General features: G+C 44.3%; 1 protein-coding gene across 1 annotated transcript in view; it reads right to left on the bottom strand.

The window, feature by feature from the left end:
• GFOD1 (glucose-fructose oxidoreductase domain containing 1) overlaps positions 1 to 18,778 on the bottom strand; it is a 73,617-nt gene extending 54,839 nt beyond the window's left edge. The window contains exon 1 of the mRNA XM_051799217.1: positions 18,220 to 18,778. Within this exon, the coding sequence (XP_051655177.1) occupies positions 18,220 to 18,472 (253 nt within the window). The 5' untranslated portion in view covers positions 18,473 to 18,778. The remainder of the gene's footprint in view (positions 1 to 18,219) is intronic.
• Between the last annotated feature and the right edge of the window lie 3,817 nt (positions 18,779 to 22,595).

The following is a 22,595-nucleotide window of genomic DNA, read 5'->3' as shown; positions in this document are numbered from 1 at the left end:
CAGAAGCAAACCTTGAAATGTAATGTTAACTCCTCCTTGTAAATCTCATCTAATCCAAAATACTTCACTTGAGAAAAACTTTGTATAAAAAAGAAGCCAAGAGGAGAAAAACATAGCTCAACTAAACAAAGTCATGCAAACTGTAGACATACCCATGTTTGGGAAAAGTTAAGCTGTTCACTTGGCCAAGTCAAGCAAGTCATAGTGACAGCTCCCTTAGCTCTCCCTTTCAAGCCCAGTGTTTAAAAATGTGCCACTGTAGGCTGCAAACAGGGTGAGAGATGGACAACAATTAGCTACAACTTACAAGCAAAACATTCTGAACAATTTTTAATCCAAGGACCACTAAGATTTTCTCAAGGAGAAACAAAACAAAACAAAAAAAACCCATCAAACAAACAAACAACTCACCCAGCCCCCCATCCCAAAAATTAAAAAAAAAAAAAAGGAGTTGTCTTTTATCTTGGTCCTGCATTTGTGTCATCTGCAACCATATAAGCATTAAGTTAAGCCTGAAATACTAATTTATTGCATTTTTCCCCCTTGCAAATTGATTGCCTGCAGTTGCCGAAAGGTATGTATCTGCAGACTCTTATCTCACAGACCTCAGATTGAGTAGTACTGCTGCACTGTTCCCTTAACTCTTCTTAAGATGAAGCATCACTCACATCCTCACAGCTGTGTTTCTGTTGCTGTTTTTTGGTTGAAGCCATACCCTTTAATTCTCAAGGCAGAAATACTGCCTCAGGAAAGGAGAAAGCAGAGAATTTCTGTCATGGATTCCCACTCTGGAGACTGATAATAAACAAGAGCTTCAAGAAGGATTCATTAGGCCCTAATATCCTCCTTCCTCTGCTGTCCTCCCCCTGTAGATACCAGCCCTGCTCACAAAGCCAAGGAATAATCTTAAAACTTGTCTGACCCAGAAGAAACAGCACTAAATAGATAAAAGTACCACTTACTTTGCTATCCTTCTCCACCTGGGCCTGGCAGAGCCACAGATTATGCTGAAGACACCCACAAGCAATTTGTTGCCTAAAAGCCACTGGCTGGGGGCTCCTGTGGCAGTCCAGAGTATACTCAAGTACTGCATGCACTAGGAAAGTGTCTCAACAACGAAGAAGGCTGCAGGGATGCTGTTAACAGCATCACTGGGGTATTTAACTACATTCAAACACAACAGCAAATAAGTTTGAGCCCACCTGGCCTTAATGCTTGCTGCACAACTGAAATACACTGCAGGTGAACCACTGCCAGACCAGGCAGCGTCATAGCACAAGTCAGGCTAATGCTAAGAGGAGCTGGGTGGCCTCAGCAAAACAAGGCAGATGGCAGGGTTGTGACACAGAGTAGCAACCAAGAGCAAGCCTTGATGGAGCTTTGACCACTGCCATTCCCTTCCCAGAGCATGGGAGAAAAGCTTTGTCCTAGAGGCCCTCCTCACAAAAAACCAAAAAAACCCACAAAACAAAACAAAACAAACAAACAAATGCCCCAAACAAACTCCAGATTTTTAAACAGATCTTCTTACCCATTTTCTACACAGAGGTTGAATTCAGGCTAGGTAACACTGGCTGTCTGCCTACAGCATTTTTCAGAAACCCAGCTGGGAAGAAGACAGCTCCTATGTACGAGGCTATGCCACACATACCACAGGTCACTTCAAACAGACTTTACTATGTTTGGGAAAAACTTCTAAGTTAACAAGGCTCTTATCAAATGTCTCAGGGCTTACTGATGCTGAAACACCTATTCATCACCTCTGTTTAATAAACAAAACCCTCTAACTGTGCTTAACTTCTCTCTGCCTTCCTGTTCTTCTAAAGGAAGGCTAACTTTCCATCCTTCACCACCACAGTGATTTTACCAGTAAGTTATTACATTTGGTGCCCAAAGCATTGTCTGCCTGACCCAAATAATCCTTGGTAACTGAGTGTGGAGTCAGTGGTGCCAGACAGGTTGCTTTATTTCTCCACTCAGTAATCTTGATCTTTGAAGTTCACCTCCACAGGGAGAGAGCCTTTACAGAGTCTTTCTCTGGAAAGTTCAAGACAGCTTGAAGAAAAGACAGTAAAAGTAACACACTGCTTTGTTTAACCCTTTTCATCACCAAAGCATACAGCTAGCATTCCAGGAAGGGTTCATTAATTCACTTAGTGCTGGAGATGTGACAGTTCCCATTGAAGTCAATGATGTCTTCCTCCCTCACAACATCCCTCCTAGTTCACCCTTTCCCACTGCAACTCAAACCTCACTTCGGGTCCTGCCAGAGCCCTCTCCTCCCAGTTGCATCTCACTGCCAGGGATGCCCCACAGCACATCCTAGGGCCAACTGGTACATGGCCCTTTCCAGGGAAGCAGCCCACAGCCCAGAAGCAGGAAGGAGATGGGGAACACAGCCTGTGCCTGGCAAGAGGGAGTACAGACAAGGGATTTTGAAAGTCACAGCCACAACCACCACCTACACCCTCTTTCCCCTTCATTTTTTGCAAGCCTGGTCCTAGAAGCACAGCCTGATACATTAAATACTTGCTCCCTCATGCTCTGGCTCTCTCCCATTCCCTCCCCTGCCAGCCTTTACTCGGCTGGCTTCCTCAGGCCAAATTTGTCAGCATGACGGGTGCCTTTCCATTTTCTGTTTTCATCTATTTTTCCTGTTTCTAACAAGGGAGGCGTCTCGCACTGAGTCCTGAGAGCAGCCCCTCCCCTCTTATCATTTGACTGAAACACATCCTCCTCTTCCAGGCATGTATTACGTGGTGTTTTGGAGCAGTGTGTTTTCAAAGACAAGAAATGCCAAAGAATGCTGCTACGCCTTTTCAGCACTTCACACAAAGCTGGGCATGGCTTGCCACATTGCTGTGACATTCAGGGAACCTGCAGCAAGTGTCTGTGTCTTGTGAATGGGGCAGAAGGAAGACTTAAGTGGTTTATACCTCTAATCCAGGACTTCAACCTCAACAGCCTATGCTGCTCCCCACTCCTCCGTAAGTCTCCATTTTTTTGCCCCTGTTTCCAAACAAAGGTAACAAGCTAAACACAAGCCACCAAATGTAAGCAAGTCAGCCATGCAGAAAGAAATACAATATTCTCTGATCTGACTGAAGTTTACTGTCTTGCAGACAGCAGTGGCAGCAATGCCCCAATTATGGCCCACTGCACATTTTCATCACAAATTTCATTCTCTTTATCCCATTCCCAGTATTCACAGCGTTTTACTGCTCTGAGATTAAACCTGGCAAAAAGGCATCAGCCATAAAACAAGCACTACACTAAAACAAAAGAAGTATTTGTTTAAAAAAAAAAAACAAAACAAACAACTTGGTCTGGCCCCTTCTTTCAATATCACAGAAATGCCAAGACAATGCAAGCAAGTGGATTTGGCTTTCCATTTCTTGCCATGCTGCTTTCAGTAGAAGATCAGTTTCTTTGGAGTTTTAGACAACACTGAGATTAGCTCAGTTGGTTACACCAAGGTTGTGAGTCTGATTCCTGTATGGGCATTTAAATAATAGCTGGACTTAACAATCCTTATGGGTCCCTTCCAACTTAGAATATTCAGGGGAAACAACTGTGAGACAGAAAACAACTTCAAACAGATGACTTTTTGCCAACAGCAGATCAGAAGGCTTTCAAGTCTTTAGGTTTCAGGCATGTGGAAGTACAACGACAATCACGCCTGACACGCTCCTCATACTGATCAACATCTTGTGGGCCAAAGCTGGAAGACCAAAAATTTCAACAGAGACAGTGATGTAAATCTTTGTTTAGGGGTCCTACCCTGCCCAGGCAGATAATCCTCTTCCCACACTTTAACCCAAAACACTCCCTGCTGTACTGAGGCAGGCCATAAGAAGAACAGCAGCCAATATGTCTGAGGTGAGGACTGGCAGGACCTCACCACACACCCACTTCCCTTCTTCTCCTCCCCTAATCCAAACCATGTCTCACTTTCTGGAAGAGATGCGCAACCTCTGATCAGTCAGTGCTGTTGATATGTCTCAAATCAATGGGTTCCAACACCTGCAGCTATCAGAGGTGTTGAGAGTTTTCCCATCATTGTAAAACTTCTCATGGGAGATGTAAAAAGCACAAGAGAAAAGGATTTTCACAGCTGCATTAAAGGCTATAGGACCTGTGAAACTGGGAACCCATCCCCAGCTGCTCAAAGTGTTCTTCACCTTCTCCACCTCTATATAATTTAAGCCCAAGGAGGAGTAAAGACTGATTGCATCCATATTTTTGTGGGAAAGACTCTGAGTTATATGAGCACAGGGAAATACTGACATGAAAACAAAAGACGACATTCTGCTAGGAAATTTAGAGGTAAATCTCAGATTGCTACACACAGGCCTTTTTCTCTCGCTTGTATGTCTGAAAAGCAACAGGCCATTTGAAAGCACTTTAATCCTACTAGAATGAACATTTGTCTATAAATACCTTGTTTTGACTTAGAACCCCAAATTTCCACTATCTTGCACTCCGTGAAGCAATTTACAATTGCTTGAGCTTTCAAAAGAAGAAACAAGATCCAAGACTGACAATTCATGGCATTTTGAATGATATATTCTCAAATTTCTCTTTTTAAAGCACATAAGGCATACTGTTCCGCTCATCATCCATGGCATTTTAATTAATATCCTAACTACTGTCCACATCAATCCATCTCTCAGAGTCTTTTAATTACAGGTTTAGAGACTGGGGCAGCACCGCTGCATTAAATCAGAACTCATGGTACACAGTTCTCCAACCAGAGCCTCAAAGTCTATCCTGGTCTGAAGCCAATTTTCTGATTTCTCTTCCTCTCTGGCCATATTTTTTTTTCCCTCAGTCAAGAAACTACACCCAATAGTCGTTACAAGAAAATTGAAGCAGCACAATTACCCACACTAGTTTCCCTAATATTAGTTTCAGGCCCTAACAGGTTTTACAGTGCCAAGTGAGCCTGGGAATAAAAGAATAAATAGTGAGAAAAAAACAGAGAGACTGACAAGGTAATCTAATCACTAGAGATGTGTATTCTGTGAACAATACTAAATTAAAAATTAATATATTTTTATTTACTGGCATGACTGGAAAGATACCCTCAGTTTTTCCTGCATTAACAGTTGCAGCAACTTTACAAGCCTATTGCCCCAGCAGAAGCCCATCAGAAGTTTAGTCTAGAGATTTTTGATCCACAAAGAATATATAATATATTTACACTCATTAAAATCACAAGAGTATAATCCATATGATCTGCTTGCTTCCTCCAGACTTCCCAGTTGTAAGCACCACATAATCCACATGGAACTCAGGCTAGCATACTAAGACCAGACAGAGTTATAAAAACCTAGATGCTTCCATCATCCTGGTCCAGAGCTGCAGTGCAAACATTTGACACTTGCAACCAAGATACTTTATCAGCCTGGATATTGTCTGCTAGGAGGACTCCAAAAGCACTCAGTCCTCTCAAACAGAGGGACAAAGCCATGTTCTGTCAGTGCCTTGGTAAAATAAATACTCTTTAGGAGTAAGAAAACAGTTTCCCATACTTCTGTGATGTTAATTCTTCGGTGCCTCCTTTCTAATAAAGAGAGATGTGAGAGTAATTCCTCCCCAAAAGAAGCAAAAGCCTCAAAATCCGGTCCTTGTTCATTACACCAAAGAGCTCACAAGACCAATTAATATCACACTTGTTGCATTACATTTAAGACTCTTCAAGGGAACCTTAAATGATTTGCCAAAACCCAAGTCAGTGGTTAGAGCATCATCCCACAATTTTCTTTTGAGCACCAAGGAAAAGAAATGTTTTCAAATGCTCTGCCTATTTATTTACCAACTTGGTGAAATGCACTAAAACACAGATGTACCCAGAGAGGGAAAGACATGGCTCTGTACAGTGCAATTCCATCTAGTGCAAATTCCCTGTAAGCACAACATCAAGATGGTACATGCAGCTCCAGCAACTACCAGCACACTACTCTCTTTCACTCAGCACTATCAGATGATTCTGCCTGATGCAAGAGGCCTTGCACTCTTGCACAAGCAAGCACTCTACAGGCTGAAAAAATGCCCAGACATGAAATTACCTATCTTCTTTGATACTTAATTTGAGCACCTTCTAACAGCAGCTGCAAATCTGAACTTGCTCACACCAGCTTACACTGGTGCTCAAGGTTGTACTTGCAACCAACATTACACACATGTATGCTATTGTCTGTCTTCCAAAACAGCAGTTGTTCCAATCAGCCCTGAAAGGCCCTGCCCGTTTGCTAAAGAAAGGGGTTTCCCAGTGTCTAGAGGGCCATAAAGAATACTAAAGAGAAACCCCACACTTCATTAAAAATAAATACACAAGTCTCCCAGCTGCTGAGCCATCACTGCTCAGAGCAAGCCATCTTATTAAGATTTTTTTTTTGGTGGTATCTGTTAAATAAAGCTCCAACACTGGAAAGATGATTACTGACGTTAATAACACACAAAATATTCAGTGCCAGATACAATCATCAAACTCAACATAGATCACTCAATCCCAGCCACGAAACTTTCCTGGTGAAGGGAGTCTCTACACTAGTCCTTGCAATTCCTTTACAAGCTGCTGCATACACATTAAAAAGTGACACCAACGAGAGGAGAGGTAGAGCTTATTTTCAATGTGAATCAGGTTTCCTTGCACTGTCCCCACTCCTCTCTTCCCACCCTGGTTTTAGACCACCTGCACAACCATTCAGGGAAAACCCCCAACCAGAGTGACAGTGACTGGTCCTCTTTGAGCAGCTCAGATGCACTTCTCACGATCATCATCCACTCAACAGCATTCAGCCACAGCAAATCCCACAGTGAGAGAGAAGAGCAGGTATCAAAGGGCTCAGCTTCTGTCCCTGCCACCAGTTTCCCACAAAACCTTCGGCAAGTCTCTTAAACCCTCTGTGCTTCCTCACCCTCAGTTTGTAGTTTTGGGAATCCTGAAAGATGAACCGAGCTTCAGGAAGGCAGGTAAATGCAATCTAATTAGACATCAACAACCTAAATTACAAAGAATGAAAGCTCGGGACAGAAATCCTCAAGCTTATTCTCATCGTGCCACTCTTGCTTAGAGGAAATAGGAATCTCATCAAACACACACCAAGGGTAGAGTGGAACAATTTTATTCCCACCTGACATGTAAAGGGTCAGGTCCCTCTGCACACAGATGGCTGCAGGTGTGGTCTCAGCAGCTGCCAAAACATCTGTGCACATCAGGCCTTATGAAGGATCACCTTCACCAATGTGAACAAATCTGCAATTTCAAACAACCACCACCACATTACCATCACAATTAAATTTATATGAAGAGATGCAAGACAGCGCTATAATCAAAGGCATAAATAAATCTGCTAGCTAGCATCAAATCTCTGAAGCAAACATATCAGCATTTATGAGACAGAAGTGAGATGGCTTGTGAACACAGACTTTCCTCATTTTAGGCATACAGTGCATCAAAGTATTTTCTCCTAAAGGGTAGGTGGTGGAGTCCAGTAAAAATTATATCCAGAATTACATTTCAGGTTCATGGTTCTTTCAAGCTATGCCAAAAGTCATAGACCATGTCCACATGCGCTCTGGCTAGTTTAGCAACGGTGTCACCCCTGCAAACCAGGCATCTCATGACACAGATTTTGAAACAGAATTATTCAGTAACATGAACAATGCCTGTTAACCAAGGATTTAAAATTCAGGACACCTTCTCCTGTATATGGATAACACTGTATCTACAAACTAGCTTCAGAGAGTAATGCTTAGCACTCTGCCTGAGAAATAAGTCTTTATGTCTTTATCAATGCATCTCATACTGTTTAACCACAAAGCATCTTTCCCAGCACGAAACCGTCAAGTACCTTAAAGGCAAGTAGCAAGTCACAAGAGTTCTGCAAGCTCTGTCATGCTCATTTAGTGATACATTTTTGTAGGCTATGGCTAAGGTTTCTAAACATCTGTACTCCCAATATTTTCCATCTTATTTTTTATTCCTGCAGACATGCTGCCATAACATGTTATAGAAGCACAACTATATCAAGCTTCAACCTGCACTCCAGGAAGTCTTCCATCATCCCCATATCACCATTGGCCAATCAGAGCTCAAATCAGTCCAGCAGTTTAACTACCTAGATAACCTCATCTCCTCGGATGATAAGATTGACAGAGAGATAGACAACAGGTTAGCAAAGGCATATAGAGCTTTCAGAAAACTCCATAAAAGAGTTTGGTGAAATAAACACCTGAAGAAAAGCACAAAGATCAGTGTTTACAGAGCCATTGTGCTGTCTACTCTTTTATATGGATCCAAATCATGGGTCATCTACCACCACCACCTGCGACTCCTAGAACGCTTCCATCAATGCTGTCTCTGCACAATCCTAAACATCCACTGGTCAGATTATGTGACCAATACATCTGTTCTAGAACAGGCAGCAGTTATGAGTATTGAGGCCATGTTGCTGAGAACTCAGCTGTGTTGGGCAGGACACGTCTCAAGGATGAAGGACCACCGCCTCCCTAAGATCTTGCTTTATGGTGAACTTACCACTGGCTGCTGCAAGAGAGAAGCCCCAAAGAGGAGATACAAGGACTCCCTGAAACAACATCTCAGCCTTGGCCATATTGATCTTCAACACTGGTCTACTCTGGCCTCCAATCGGGAGGTCTGGAGGCACACCATCTATAATGCTGCTGTTTCTTTTGAGAACGCACGCAGGATCACTCTCGAGGAGAAAAGACAACGCAGAAAGAATCATGTCTTGTCGATACCATCCAAGGAGTCTTTCTGCTGTGCCTTTTGCAACCGGATTTGTCTACCGCACATTGGCCTCTTTGCTTGTAGCAAATGTGGGTAGAGTCCTTCCCAAATCTTTGTTTGTGAAGCCTAGCCATGATGATGATATCGAGCTACAGAATTGCACAGATGTAGCTATAGCTTCGGATTTTTTTATGAAGTGGTACAAAAGCAATTTGCAAGCAAATTCCTACTTACGTGAATTACCGTGCCTGACAGATATTCTCTGTAAAGAATCAGTGATTTTTGTCTTCAAGGAGACTACTGAAGTAAGCAAAGGTTTGCAGAACTGTGTCCCAAGACTCCCACTAATCATTCCCTAAATTGACAGAGATGCTTTTGCTGAGAGGACAAAGATTTGCAAGGCCAGGCTCCTCTCCCAGAGGCGCAGTTAGTTTTTCTTTTGGGCCACAACATGTTTTCAGTAGTATCATCATAAATTTCAACTACTTTCTTTGATCCAGTAAAGCTTTATTTGCATTTACAGTGGTGCAAGCAGAATCAGAATCCAAGCTTTTACATACAACTTTTCAGGTACATTTCTGGAATTCATTTTAGCATGCACAAGCTATGTTTCAGATGTTCTCCCAGTTATTCTCTCTCTCCTTTCATATCCCCACATGAAACAGTAATAGTTGCATTGTCTTTTATGGGCTGAGGAAGTGAAGGAAGGGGAGGGACTTCCAGGAATTTTTAATTTATGTATTTTTCACCGTAATGCTGTTTTTTTATTTTTTTATACATACATGAAACTATATGTATGGACACCAAGAAAAAGAATTTGGAGGGCTCACCCTAGCCCTTGGTTCCACATTTTTAAGCAACAGCACTCCAGCACAGCACGGATAATTACTATTTTATAGTTCTCTCTCCTTGCTTGACTCTATTTGAATTTTGAAAAGCTCTCTATATTAAGGCTTCTCATTAGCCATGTGAAGCCCAGTACCCTAGAAACAGTATTTAATTCAACTATGACCTCCCTTCTGGGCATTTCCTGGCAAAAAATGGCCAGATGGAAGCGCTGAAGACTGCCAAACATTCACTGCAAGGAAATGCCAAAGCAAGGGTCTTTATTGCTGATAAAAGCCATGGAAACATCAGAATGTAAAACAAGAGTTGCTACCTTTTTTTCACCTCCATCTGCTTCACTAAAGCTGTGATTGCTGTTGTGATGGAATTGAAGGCACTGATTTTCACCCTGAGATTAAACTCTAGCACAGTAGCAAATGATAAAAGCAATTTTACTCCCTGTGTTACATCATTATGTTTATTCTTACATTACTATCAAGCAAGTTCCTCACACAGTGCTTTCATTTTCAGTGCCCTTCACCATGCTCATACTTAGAAGTTAGGCCTGATAAAAAGTAGCTTTCCTCACTAGCCCTGGCTGGACTGAAACAAAGCATGCTATGATCTCTTTCCAAAGGAGAAAAGGAGGAAAACTCTTGCCCTCCACAATTCCCTACGACTCCTACTATTTTGTGAGTCAAACCTGTGTATTAATAAGATCTGGTGTTTATGCTATCCTGGATGCCAGTTCCACCATCTGGAAGTTCTCTACAAGGCATCCACAGTGCTCAAGGACAATTCTGCTTACACTTGCCAGGTGTATGAGTCTTGTCTGCCACAGGTGGTCAGCGCTGGCTGTGCACTGCACCAAGGCTCATCCTCCTCTGCTCTTCACCACCACATTTTTAGCGCAGCCAGCTCCTGAAGAAGTCTTCAGACCTTTTGGAGACTTTTGCTGAAAGGCCTCCAAACTCATGGTGCCTCAAAAGGATTCCTCATAGTGTCCACAACAATTAACCACCTAAACGAGTATATCACGCACCTTTATGCAGAGCACAGCTGCACCAACACATCTAGAGCTGGACTACACCAGCAACACAGATACATTTATACCAGCTGAACACTCTAAAGAGATATGCAACTGACAACTTATGCCTGCATAGGAGCAGGAATAACCTGTACCAAATAGAGATGCCATTGTGCTGGTAGAACAGCGTTCATGCCAGGAGTCACACCAGCTGGACTTCTAATGGCCACACAGCAATTATTGCATTAAAGAAATCATACCCCTTGCTGTCATAATTATACTGGTACAAAAATCTCTGCACAGACCAGGCCTTAAATCAATTTAGGAAACCTACACAAGGGATTGTTTCTCTTTAATAAGATAGCCATTTAAATAAATTTGTTTAAATCAAGACTTAGGACCTGAAATATTTTTTTTGTAAGGAGTGTGGTTTTGTTACCTGCATTCATGCCAACCTTGCAAATTAAGTCACTGACGTTGACAGCTCAGTCTTATGAATTCAAAGTTTGTTACATGAATAATAAACAAAAAGCAGTAGGGTAAAGGCTTCTGCTTCAGTGGTTTGAGGAAACCAGAACAATTCTAAGCAACTCCAGATAACATTGTGGCAAACATATATTAACACTGAAGGGTGCTGCTGCATTGCAGCGGCCTGTGAAAAACACCCATCTTGGCCATCCTAGAAATTTAACTCCATTTTCATCCTCAGTGCTTTGCCACCACTGTTGCAATAGGCAAAATCTACTCCACGTACAAAGAAAAGGACACAATTTACCTGGTTCTCAAACAAAAGCTGACAGAACAACGTATTTAAATGTCTTGCAGAGTTTTTACCCTGTCTCCATCAGGGGTTGTGTTCAACTATCCATATCAGGAGTCATACAGCAAACCTCTGTCACATACTGTCAACCGCAGGCATGAGAGGACTTTAAGAAGAAAAAGAAAAAAGAAACAAAACAGAGACAGAAAAGAGGCAACAGTGGAAAGCTTGAAAATCTAGTCATTTTACTTGTCCAACACATTTTCCCTTCTCTGCATTTATCTACGTATTCTTCCATAATTTATTATTTAATATTCTTCCAAAATTTGGAACAACAGAAGTAGGATGCAATTCTCTTCTTTACCTACACCACTGAGCACTCAGCAACACAAGTCCCTATAAACAAACAACAAGACAGAAAGTCACAGAGGAAAGGTCTGTTCAAGATGGATCAGAGAGTTCAGTACCACAGCAGGTGTCACAGCGGCCACTGCCTGTCAAGAATGAAGGCACAAAGCTATGCAAGAAAGAATACTAATAAAACATCTGTCTTCTGCTGTTTCCCATGTTATAAGAGTGCAATAATTTACTCCAGAAGTTAAATAATTAGAATACCTAGCCTGGGCACAGCTCTAACAGTATAAACACACATTTTAGCAAGACCTTCTCTCATTTTCTCATAGAATAAAGCTATGCTACACATTTTCTGTTTGTGTAACAGTACTATAGCACAGTTGAGCCATTTTATAAAAAAAAAAAAAAAAAAGTTGCACAAGATGTTATCTATGTGATATCCACTCTACCAACTGCGCCAGCAAGAGAAATACAAAAGGTGATCCTCACTAGCACCCCCGACTCATGTATTAAAAGAAAGTCAGATTTCTTTTCAAAGTATCATCTCTGACTATGGGCTCTGCCTAACAAAGCATGACAGATCAAATCAAACACTGGCAGAGGTCAGCACTGCTCTCATTTCCTTCACTACCACTGTGCCAAAGGTCCAAGCCCCTGGCAGCCAAGCAGATGGATGGAGGGTGTCTGTGCTCCAGCATCACATTTTGTCATTTAATTCACACAGGAAGAAGTGGGCCTGCTGAGGGTGTGGGCAGCCATTTTTTTCAGCCAACTCACCTACAGGACACATCCTCTGACAGAGGATGGTAACTTCCTGAACTTGAGAGATGCTGCTTTCCACATCTCTACAGCGTCCACTTGACTGGGCACAAGACTAGACCTGCAGCCATCCTGAGGAGGTTCAGAGTGTCCCACTTCAACTGCCCACACTGCTCTGGAGACAGCAGTTTGGGATCCCAGAGGCCAAGCACATTGTTTAAAAACAATACAGAGGAAACTGCAGCAACACAAACTGACCTGACTGGACACAGGATCACAGTGGTGATCTTCATGCCTAACACTGTTTGATACAACCACTCCAATTGCAACTAGTTGTTCCTTAACGTAGGCAAATTTGGGTACGTCCTCATGGCATAAGCTCAGTGCCCCAGTATCCTAACTCTGGTCCATACTAGGTTCCCAACATGCCCTACCACTGCAATAGCAGAACTGGTGGTTACTTTCAGACAGAAGAGGAAAACTGGGAAAAATTAAAACACATCTTTGATTTGAAGGCCAGAAAGGTCTGTTGATTTTTTTATCATTATTTGTTTGTTTTTAAACTTGAACAGTGGTCTTTAACTGTCTTAGAGAGCACATCCACTATATCCCTCTGTAAGTTTTACAGGAATAATACCAGAATTAAAGGTCTGCAGAACTGAAAGAAAAAGGTCAGTGGAAGAGCTAGGTGCCATTTTCTGTGGTACCGTCATCACTCAAGTAGGAAGACAAAATGCAGCTGATTGCCAGCAGAGTCTTTGAACTGACTTTCTAATAAATGTAAAAAAAAGGCATCATAGCCTTTGCTAGCTCTGCTGATTAAAGACAGACAGCACTTCATCTGACTTCTTTTGCAATAAGATGACCATAATTCACATTTAATATGTTGCAAAGTCATCTGCCTTCTAAGTGAAGGAGCATGTTCTGCTGAAAGTCACTGCTGTTAGGTCAAATTTAAACTCAATATTACAGGACAGAAATTACATTGTTATTAATAATATATAATCATGATAATGTTTTCCTTTAATAGAGCATCTCTTCCCAAAGGATTCTAATGTTTTATAAACTCTGGACCAAGTTTTACCCACTGCTACAACCCTAACCTCTGCCTGATTTGCATGGGTGCAGAGGTATGTAGAAATTAATTAGAGATTGCATCAGATCTGTGAATTACTTCACTGCAGCTTGATATTCCTCCCACTTCAGGGGTAGATCCAGCAATAACATTGCCAGTACTTTAATAAGAAGTTCTCACAAACATATTCTGGACAGCAGGCCTATAATGCATGCCTGTGTGTTGCCAGTGCTTCCTGGGAAGGGGCAGGAAGGTAAGCATCTGAGCAGTACTATTTATGTTCATCTCTAAATAAAGATGTTCCCTCATGACCATGATCAAGTATAGAATAAACACCAATAAGCAAAAAAATTTAAGTGCTCCGTAAGAGGAGCAACTTCTGGAGGGCTGCAAAAGTCGTACTCTGTACAGTCCTCAGGCAGAACAGACTCCTACCATGCACTACCACAACACAAACATTTTAAAAAGTAGTATTATCTAGACATGGCTGCAAACACATGCAGTGAATATTCAGCACACAGCTCAGTGTTCCTGCCCTTAACTTAGGATGAAAGAGTAAGTAAAACCACTGTAAACAGAATTAAGGGTAACATCTCCAGATACGCTTTAAAAACATCTGGTACTTGACTCTTCCCTAAAGCACTTCCCCAGAAACACTTATCTGAACCTCAGGAATAAGTTCTCTTTAACCAAGTTGATCTGACCCAAGAACCAACAGGACCAGACATGTAGAAATATCTGTACCTTCAAGATGAAACGCCACCAAGGCCTTCTCAGCACCACATGCAGTAAATCACTTCACCTGATGTGGCAGCTGTTTAGTCACACAGAGCAACAGTTTCAGTCAGGATCTGAAGAATGTCATACTTAATTGACTAAGGAGGAGGGATTACACTGGGAACAGTCATATGTTGACAGTTTTGAACTGGAGGGAGGGTCATATCATATTGTCTGTACTAGCAACCCTTCTGATGCTGAGCACAAGTAGGCACTCTGGTGACATATTTTGCCCCTGTATGCAAACACATCTCCCATGTCTGATCAGGCTTGGGATATGACCAAATTGCCAATGCACGCGAGCAGGGGAAAAGTGGACCACTTCTAGCAAACATGACAAATTTTTCAGTTCACTGAGAAGGGAAAACACCCATTTTTAACAGTAGGACTGTTCTCTATGCTTACCTAAACATTCAGCTGTTGATCTTTCTTGACCACCAAACAAGCAAGTCAGTCAGGACATGAGTTTTGTATTATTCTACAGGGAACAAATACAAAACAATAAGAAAAAAAGAGCTCCTAAGTGAGCAGGACAGACCAGAGGCAGGAAAGGGACAGAGTCAATCAGAGCCATTTTGTATATGCAAACAAGGAATTTGTTTCCTTTCATACAGAAGTGACAGAGGCCATCAGCGTATTTCACATAAAATGGCACTGGTTTTATTCGTGCTTTTGGTCATTGTTCAAACCAGCCTCATTTCCAACTCTCTCTTGAACTCAGTCTGTTCCAGAGGCTTGCCCAACACTGGTCTCACTCCTAACAAAGCTACCATACAGAGTCAGACCCAGCTCAGGAACCTGTTTCTAACAGACACGAGCAGCAGAGGCTTAGAGGAAAAGTTAACAGGGCAGGCTTATAGCTTTATTTCTCCCATTTTCTCCCCTCAACAGCTGCCAGGAAGCCACAGTTTGGGGACTTCCTCAGCTGGGGCATGTATTCACACATCTGTTTCAACAGCGGTTGTTGGGCCACCTTGCCAAAAACACTTTTCAAGCAGCAATACATCCACATGTCAGGTGTATCAGTGAAAACAAAACAACCAAGTCCTTCCCATTGAGTGGCCCAAATTAAACACAGCTGCAGAGACACCTGTTTCACTCCACCTTTACCTCCAGAGCCCGCATCAGAAATAGGCCAGAGTGGACTTAACATGCTGCAAATTCACAGTGTAAACACAGCGCTAGATGGGTGATGGAAACACCACCAACTGCTTCCTCGGGCTTTTACTTTTTAGTAATTGAAACCTCACCAAATGAGCGCACAGCTTTGGGCAACAAGACAATTTAAATTAAAACACAGGTACAAAAGACAAGTTGGTCCCTGTCTCTTCCCAGGCAAGACATGCATCCTGTCATAGGGAAGCCAGACGTGCATGTATTAACAAGTAACTCGAGTCTTCCTCAACCTTTTCTACTGCAATGCAGGGCATCATGTATAGACCTCCTGAAGCCTCTATCTATGGGTAAAACGTCTGGAATCACCATTTATGTCCCATCACTAGCTGGTACATAATATTTCTCATGTGAAATTTCAAGAGTAAGGAATGCTTTTCCATCTTCCGCTTTGTTCAGTCTATACAACATTGTCCCTGCTTACCAGAGGCTTCTGAACCCCCCACTTGATGAACTGCACCCCCTCCTTCAAACCAAAAAATAAAGCAAAATAAACACTCCTGGGCACAGCAGTTCCCAAGCCAGGATCAGGAGATGGAGCTGCCAGCAGGGAGATATTCCTCTCAACAGTTTGGGAACCACTGCTCTAGGTCCCTGTTTGCACCTCTATGCAAGAACTTTCTAAGTTACAGACACAATACATATATTAAAAAACTTACCTCTGAAATAACTGGGAGAAGAGTTATTTATTTTCTAAGATATATTTCTGTAAATAATCCTTTAAGTAATGCACTAAAAAGAAATTATCACATGTTGCACATTATCACCTTGTAACCTCTTCAATCCCTGTTTAATGACCATGCCATGCATTTTTACACAAACTTTGTTATCCCCGCAAGATAAAAATAATGACCACTGAGAAAGGGAATAAAACTCTATTGACTAGAGGTGAAAGAGAATCGAGAATGGTGCTGTAGCAATAAACAGTGAGAAAATACCTTTTTTCCTGCTCCAGTCTGTTGCTAGCAAATTACATCAGCGAGTTATCAGTAACATCTCAGCTACATAGATTCATAAAGTCATTCATAAATTCAGCTCATGTTTGGGAACAGTTTTTTTTTTCTTCTTTAGCTGCAAATATTCAGAGAAGGACAAAACATATTATTACCTTATTATGCTAGCCATGTGTGTCTGGCCCTCTGAGAAAAAGCACACCAATTGTATTTCTTTATTATTTCAGAAATTTTGTTCTACCAGATGCCTTTGTTCTGCCTGAAACCTCATGGGACTCTACCTCTGAGAGCACAGGCAAGCTGGGTCACTTCCATGAGCAACACCTGCAGGAAAGAGTGTCACAGGAAAACTGACACAATTGTCACCAAATTACTGTGTGTCAAACATGAAACCTTGTTACTGTCCTTTACGTAAGTTTTTTTGGTATATGTATTTCTACATTACAAATTCATCTGCACATCATTCTGGCAAGCAAGTCAAGCTTCTGATGCAAGTGCTGTATCTTCAGGAAAAAGTCTAAAGTACAATATAAAAGAAAAGCAAATGTTCTGACTCAAAGACAAGCATTTCCGAGTACAGAAAGTAACACTGAGCAAAGCTTCCAGACAAATGCCTACACTGTACTTGAGGCAGGACTTTTTTCTTTAGGCACTGCCTTAATTTCCCTAATTGCTTAATTTTAAAGGTTGAAAACACTAGCTGGCTGCGATATTAGCAGCATTTGAATAGTGACTAATTCTAATGAGTATGCTAGTAGCAATGTAACACTACGACACGCTACACACATTTATGAGGCCGAAAGCGATAGCAATCAGCCTACATAGCTGCAGCCCCAGAGCCAAACCAGCCACCCTGGCTCGTTAACCTCCACGCTCTCTGCAGCGACGACGACTCGCAGCATTTTCCTCTCATTCTCACCCCTTCACACCTATAATTCTAGGGGCAAAATAAGACTTCTTTAATCCGAAGGGTGCTCCCACTAAAACCCCTGGCAGAGCCAGCGTCCGAGGAGCACGGATCACGAAGCTGGCTGGAAGAGTAGAGCCAGGACCTGCGCTCACACAAGAGAAAGCGAGATGCGGCCCGCTTTGGCACGCCTGAAACCAGAGACGCTCACCACAGTGCATGCCTACTTTTTCAGTCCCTCCTTCCCTTTGTACGTGAGCTTCGTTAAGCCTCGGCTGTAACAGCGTTTCCTCTGCTGTCACCGCTTCCTGCCTCCCCCCTGGTTCCCAGATGGGGTCCCGGGGCCGGGGGCAGCGCCGGCACTCCCGACCCCCCCAGCAGCGCGGGTGTCCCCACGGCGGGAGCGATGCTCGGCTCCCCGCTCCGCTGCCAGGGGCGGATGGAAACCGCCGGCCAAACGCGGGCGGGATGGTTATTTTCTCCCTTTTTTACCACGACTTTCTCCACGACGCGGATGACACCTGCTCCCTCCTCCCGCTGCCCTGGGTGTCAGGCCCAGCCCTGCCCTGGCTTGCCCGAGCATCCTGGAAGGGCGGGTGCCCGCTGCCAGGGACCACGCCGGCGGGGACCGGGGATGCGGGATGTCACACCGAGCTGCCGCAGCGCCATCGCCCGCGCCCCGCCGGTCCTCGGCCTGCCCCTCTCCAGAGACACGGGGAAGGAAGAAGGGAAAGGAGAGCAAAGCAAAGGGAAAACTCCCCGCTGAGGTGGGGCGCAATTCCATTCAGCCCGAGGCGAGCGCGAACCCCGAGCCCGAGGCGGGGTCGCCCCTCCGGTCCCCCCGCACTCACCCAGGGTCTTGACGGCGACCTGCCGGGTGAGCGGCGGCGGCAGGTTGACGCAGACCAAGTCGACGTCCTGGTGCAGCAGCACCTCGTCGATGCGGCTGGTGTAGAAGGGGACGCTCATCTCCTTGGCCAGCTCCTCCGCCTCCTCGGGCGTGCGGCCCCACAGCGCCTTCACGGCGAAGCCCTCCGCCTTCAGCAGCGGCACGATCACCCGCGCCGTCAGCCCGGTGCCGAACACCCCCACCCCGGGCAGCATGGCGGCGGCGAGGCGGGCGGCACGGCGCGGCGAGGCGAGCCGCTCTCTCCTTCTCTCAGCAGGGAGAGGGAGGCAGCCCCCGCTGGATATCGCCGCTGCCGCCGCCGGGGCCAGGACCGGCCGCCCCCCGCCTCAGCAGCGCCTCGGCCGCCGGCTGCCCCGCCATGCCCGCACCATCACACACACGCCCCCGCGGAGGCGCCGGCGCTGCCCTCCCCTCAGCGGACGCGGGGGCGACCGCCCTTCCCCGGGCGGCGGCGCGGGCTCAGCGCCTCTCCTCTGCCATGTTCGCCGGCGCCCGCTCGCCGCCGGGAGGGCGGTGCGTCGCTGTCACCTCCCGGGTGTTCCTGCACCGCCCCCACCGCCCCCGCCGCACCATTGGCGGCCGCTCGCCCCGGCACCGCCCCGACGGCGGCACCGGCGCCGCGGGGCGCCCCCTGGGAGCCGCCGGCCCGCCCGCCCCGCAGCACTGGGGTGCAGGAGGGGCGCGGTGCAGGTGCGGTCCCGAGGCACCGTGGGGTTGGCCGTCCGCCTGGCGGGTGGGTGTCGGGGCACCTCCGGAGACATGTCCCGCCCCGCCTCTTCACCCAGGGCAGAACCGCTGAAGGGCCGTGGTGATGGGGAGTCGGGGAGTCACGCCCTGGTAAAGGCTCGGGAGAGCTGGGAGAGCCACGGCGGCAGACCGGCGTAAGCTGATCGTGTGCGTCGCCCCGCGGTCCGTCTCCCTCTGAGACAGTTCTCCGGAGCGGAGATGTCCCAGAGCACGAGGGGAGCTGCACCGAGCCCTGGCACCTGCCGGGCGCGGGGTCGGACTCTGGCTCCTACCATGCCCATGCCACTCGCCTGGGACTCCCAGCCGATATGTCCACCACCCATCCCATCCCAGACTGTTGATCATTCATTTCCCTCACAAATATCACGCCTCTGCAGCTTTACATTGGTTCTTTTTTTCTTCTTTCTTTTTTTTTTTCCCCCAGCAAAGCATCGGTAGGAGAATCCCCTTCTCCATGGGTCTACTTACACAGTCCAAAAAACCATGGATTTGCTAAGGTGGCTTAGGAAGTTTTAGCTACTGCTGCCCAGCCCATGGCATTTGTCCACGGTCTCTGGAAGCCTGGCAGAAGCCCAGACAGAGCACCAAACAGCCCAGGCACAGAAAGTTACATTGACTGTGGGCAGGAATCCTGCCTCCTTTGCAGACCTGCTGCTGTGCTCTAGGTCTGTCTCAGGAACGCCTGGTTTGCTGAAGGCATGTCAGGGATTTCAGCAGCAGGTGCGTAGCATGCAACTTATAGAATCAGAATGGCTTTTGTTGGAAAGGATCTTAAAGATCATCCAGTTCCAACCCCTCTGCCATCAGCAGGGACACCTTCCACTAGACCAGTTTGCTCAAAGCCCCATTCAACCTAGCCTTGAACACTTCCAGAGATGGGACATCCACAGCTTCTCTGGGCAACCTGTTCCAGTGCCTCACCACCCTCACAGTAAAGAATTTCTTCCTAATATCTAATCTAAGCCCACCTATCACCATATGCCCTTGTAAAAACTCCCTTTCCAGAAGAGCAAACCTTCCAGAACCACTGCAGTGCCCCGTGCCAGATCCTGCTCATCCCACCTTTGCCCTGTCTGGGCTGAATGCTGGTCCTCCAGAGCTGCGCTCCTGCCAACCTGGAGGCTGCCAGATGGGCCCAAGAGTGGCCAAGGACTGCAGTGCCCATTGGTCCCACACAGGTCTGTGCAGAGCTGGTTCCTACAGAGGTGAATCTCTGCACTGGCTTTGTGCACAGATCGGCTGGTCTGAGAGCACAGTATCTCCTGTGAGTGCCACACGGTCACACCACAGCCTAACTCACTCTTTGGTAGAAAAATTATGAAACTTCCTGCTTCTGATTAAAAGATAAGGATAAAGACGATTTTCCACGTTGTCTTTTTTACCAGCTCCTAAGAGAAAGGAAGACAAGGGTAAGGAAGGAAAGGGAGGAAGGAATGAGAAGAGAATGAAGGGAAAAGGAAAGAAAAGACAAAAGAAATTAAAAACCTTTCCTTTATGAGACTCCTGGAAATGTGCCAAGGACAAAGTTGCAAAAGTAATCCACCAGTGTTCAAAAAATTAGTCTTGGAAGCCAGCAGTCTTTTTCCATACTCTGTAAAGAGGTGGAGTGGGTTTTTTTTCTTGCCACCATCTCACAGCAAACACTTCTTCATTACAAAATGCAGAGTCACTGAAAGGATTGCTGTGAGTTAAACATGTTTTGCTTTCCATGTGCTATTAATGCTGAAGTGAAGGAGATGGATGCTCTTTGGCTTCTGACAATTGAGACGCAATCTAGATCCATTTGTCAAAGAACTGCAGGAGTATTACCTTTCTTTAAAATACAAAGATTGCTTTGGGACTCTCTATCAGACATTCAAACCTGTTCATACAGGGTGTTCCCAGGATAAGCAATTTGGAATATCTGTCTTGTCTTATTTGCTTGTCTGTGCATAATAAAAAACCCCAAGAAAGTAGCCAGGTTACATGAACAGGGTAAATATGTTTGAATAGGTTGAAGAAAAATAGATGCTATGTAACTATTTAGTCATTATATAGTTTTTGTTACTTTAGTAGGCACAAGCCACTTTATGAAGATCTGTGTAAGGTCACTGTTTGGAGAAATACTCAGTAAGGCATTCAAACTGGGAATTAAGGACTAGGGAATGAAATTATGCATTCTGCTATGTCCATCGTTTCCCTAAAAAGAATTTTTCGTTGCATTACTTTTAATTTTTTTTCCCCCAGTTAGGTTTCCAGAGTTAAACTTGGCGAATGGCACCTGGCCCTCAACACTGCAGTAGCCAAGTCAACTTCTGAGCAAGCCTGAATTACTGCATCTGCAGAAGCTCTGTGTTCCCCCTCATTTGCTGCTGAGACTTTGGGGGCCATACTGCTGTACTGGAGCGGGGTCAAATCTTTCTCAGTTAGTTGTGTGAAATAGGGTCACCATGTTGCACCTACCTATCTTCATGAGCACCCAGAAGGACTGAGGGAAGCCAGTGAAGGACCATTGGCCTTTCGGTAATCCAGGCTATGTCCTCACCATGATGTAGGTGAAAACATGAATGAAAACATGAATGAAAGCAGAATCTTTGCTCAAATACACATCACTAGTGCTTCCAGTTATCAGTTACTTCTAATTTGAAGTATTATCACATCTAGGCAAGATTTTTTCATGCAAAACAAAAAAGATTAAAACAACAAAGAAGTCCCTCACTTTGAAGGATGTGTCTAACCAGGACCAAGGTTCTTTGAGTTGAGTATATTGAACTATGAAGCCTCAGGTACTCTGTATATTAGACCTCTACACTTCTAAGCCTGTCAGTCTTGTCAAGAGAGCCAGCATTTTGTTCTGAAGGTTGCTAAAGCTTCCTTCAACGAAGACACACACACACAGAGATTTCTCTCACAGAGACAGTAATTTTGTTCTTTCTTGATTTTTTTTTCAAGAACAAAGTTGCACATAGGAAAAAAAAAACAAAGAAACCCATGAAAGTCTCATACATCCTTTTTCTGTATCTAAATTCTGTAAAAAAACTGGCAGGAAACTAATAAAAGTGTTGCAGTCACAATTCTGATCCTTTTATATATTTCAGTTGAGTTTTGTGGCTCCAGGTCATTATACCGTACAATGTACATATTAAATATATTACCAATTTCATGTGAGAAATCTCAACTCGATAGCACTTCTACAGAATTCTGATACAGTTGTTTGCAAAGATTTGAAACTGTCTTCTCAGTTGAATTTCATATATTGTATGAAATTCTTTCTGTGCAACTGTATTGGTTTCTTCTTAAATAAGTGTTGAAAATATAAGTCAGAAATCCTTGAGTTCTTAATGTTATTTAATTATTTTTAATAATTAATAATGTAAAATATATTTTCTTTAAATTAATTTTATTTAATTACTTTAAAAGCTTTTATTTATCTTTTGTATTTAGTTTTATTATTATTAAGGTAGCTATTGAGTTGAAAGTACTAGATATAAAAGGCACAAAAGAATCAGTCAAGCATATATTACATGAAAATATGCATTATCTGTTGGCATAAGTAAAATGCAAAAAGTTGATGGTTTCCCAGAGACAGAT

Source organism: Manacus candei, unplaced genomic scaffold (assembly GCF_025592945.1).
Source record: "Manacus candei isolate 608988 ecotype Guabito, Panama unplaced genomic scaffold, ASM2559294v1 h1tg000049l, whole genome shotgun sequence".
NCBI lineage: Eukaryota > Metazoa > Chordata > Aves > Passeriformes > Pipridae > Manacus > Manacus candei.
This window is presented reverse-complemented; position numbering and strand designations above follow the sequence as displayed.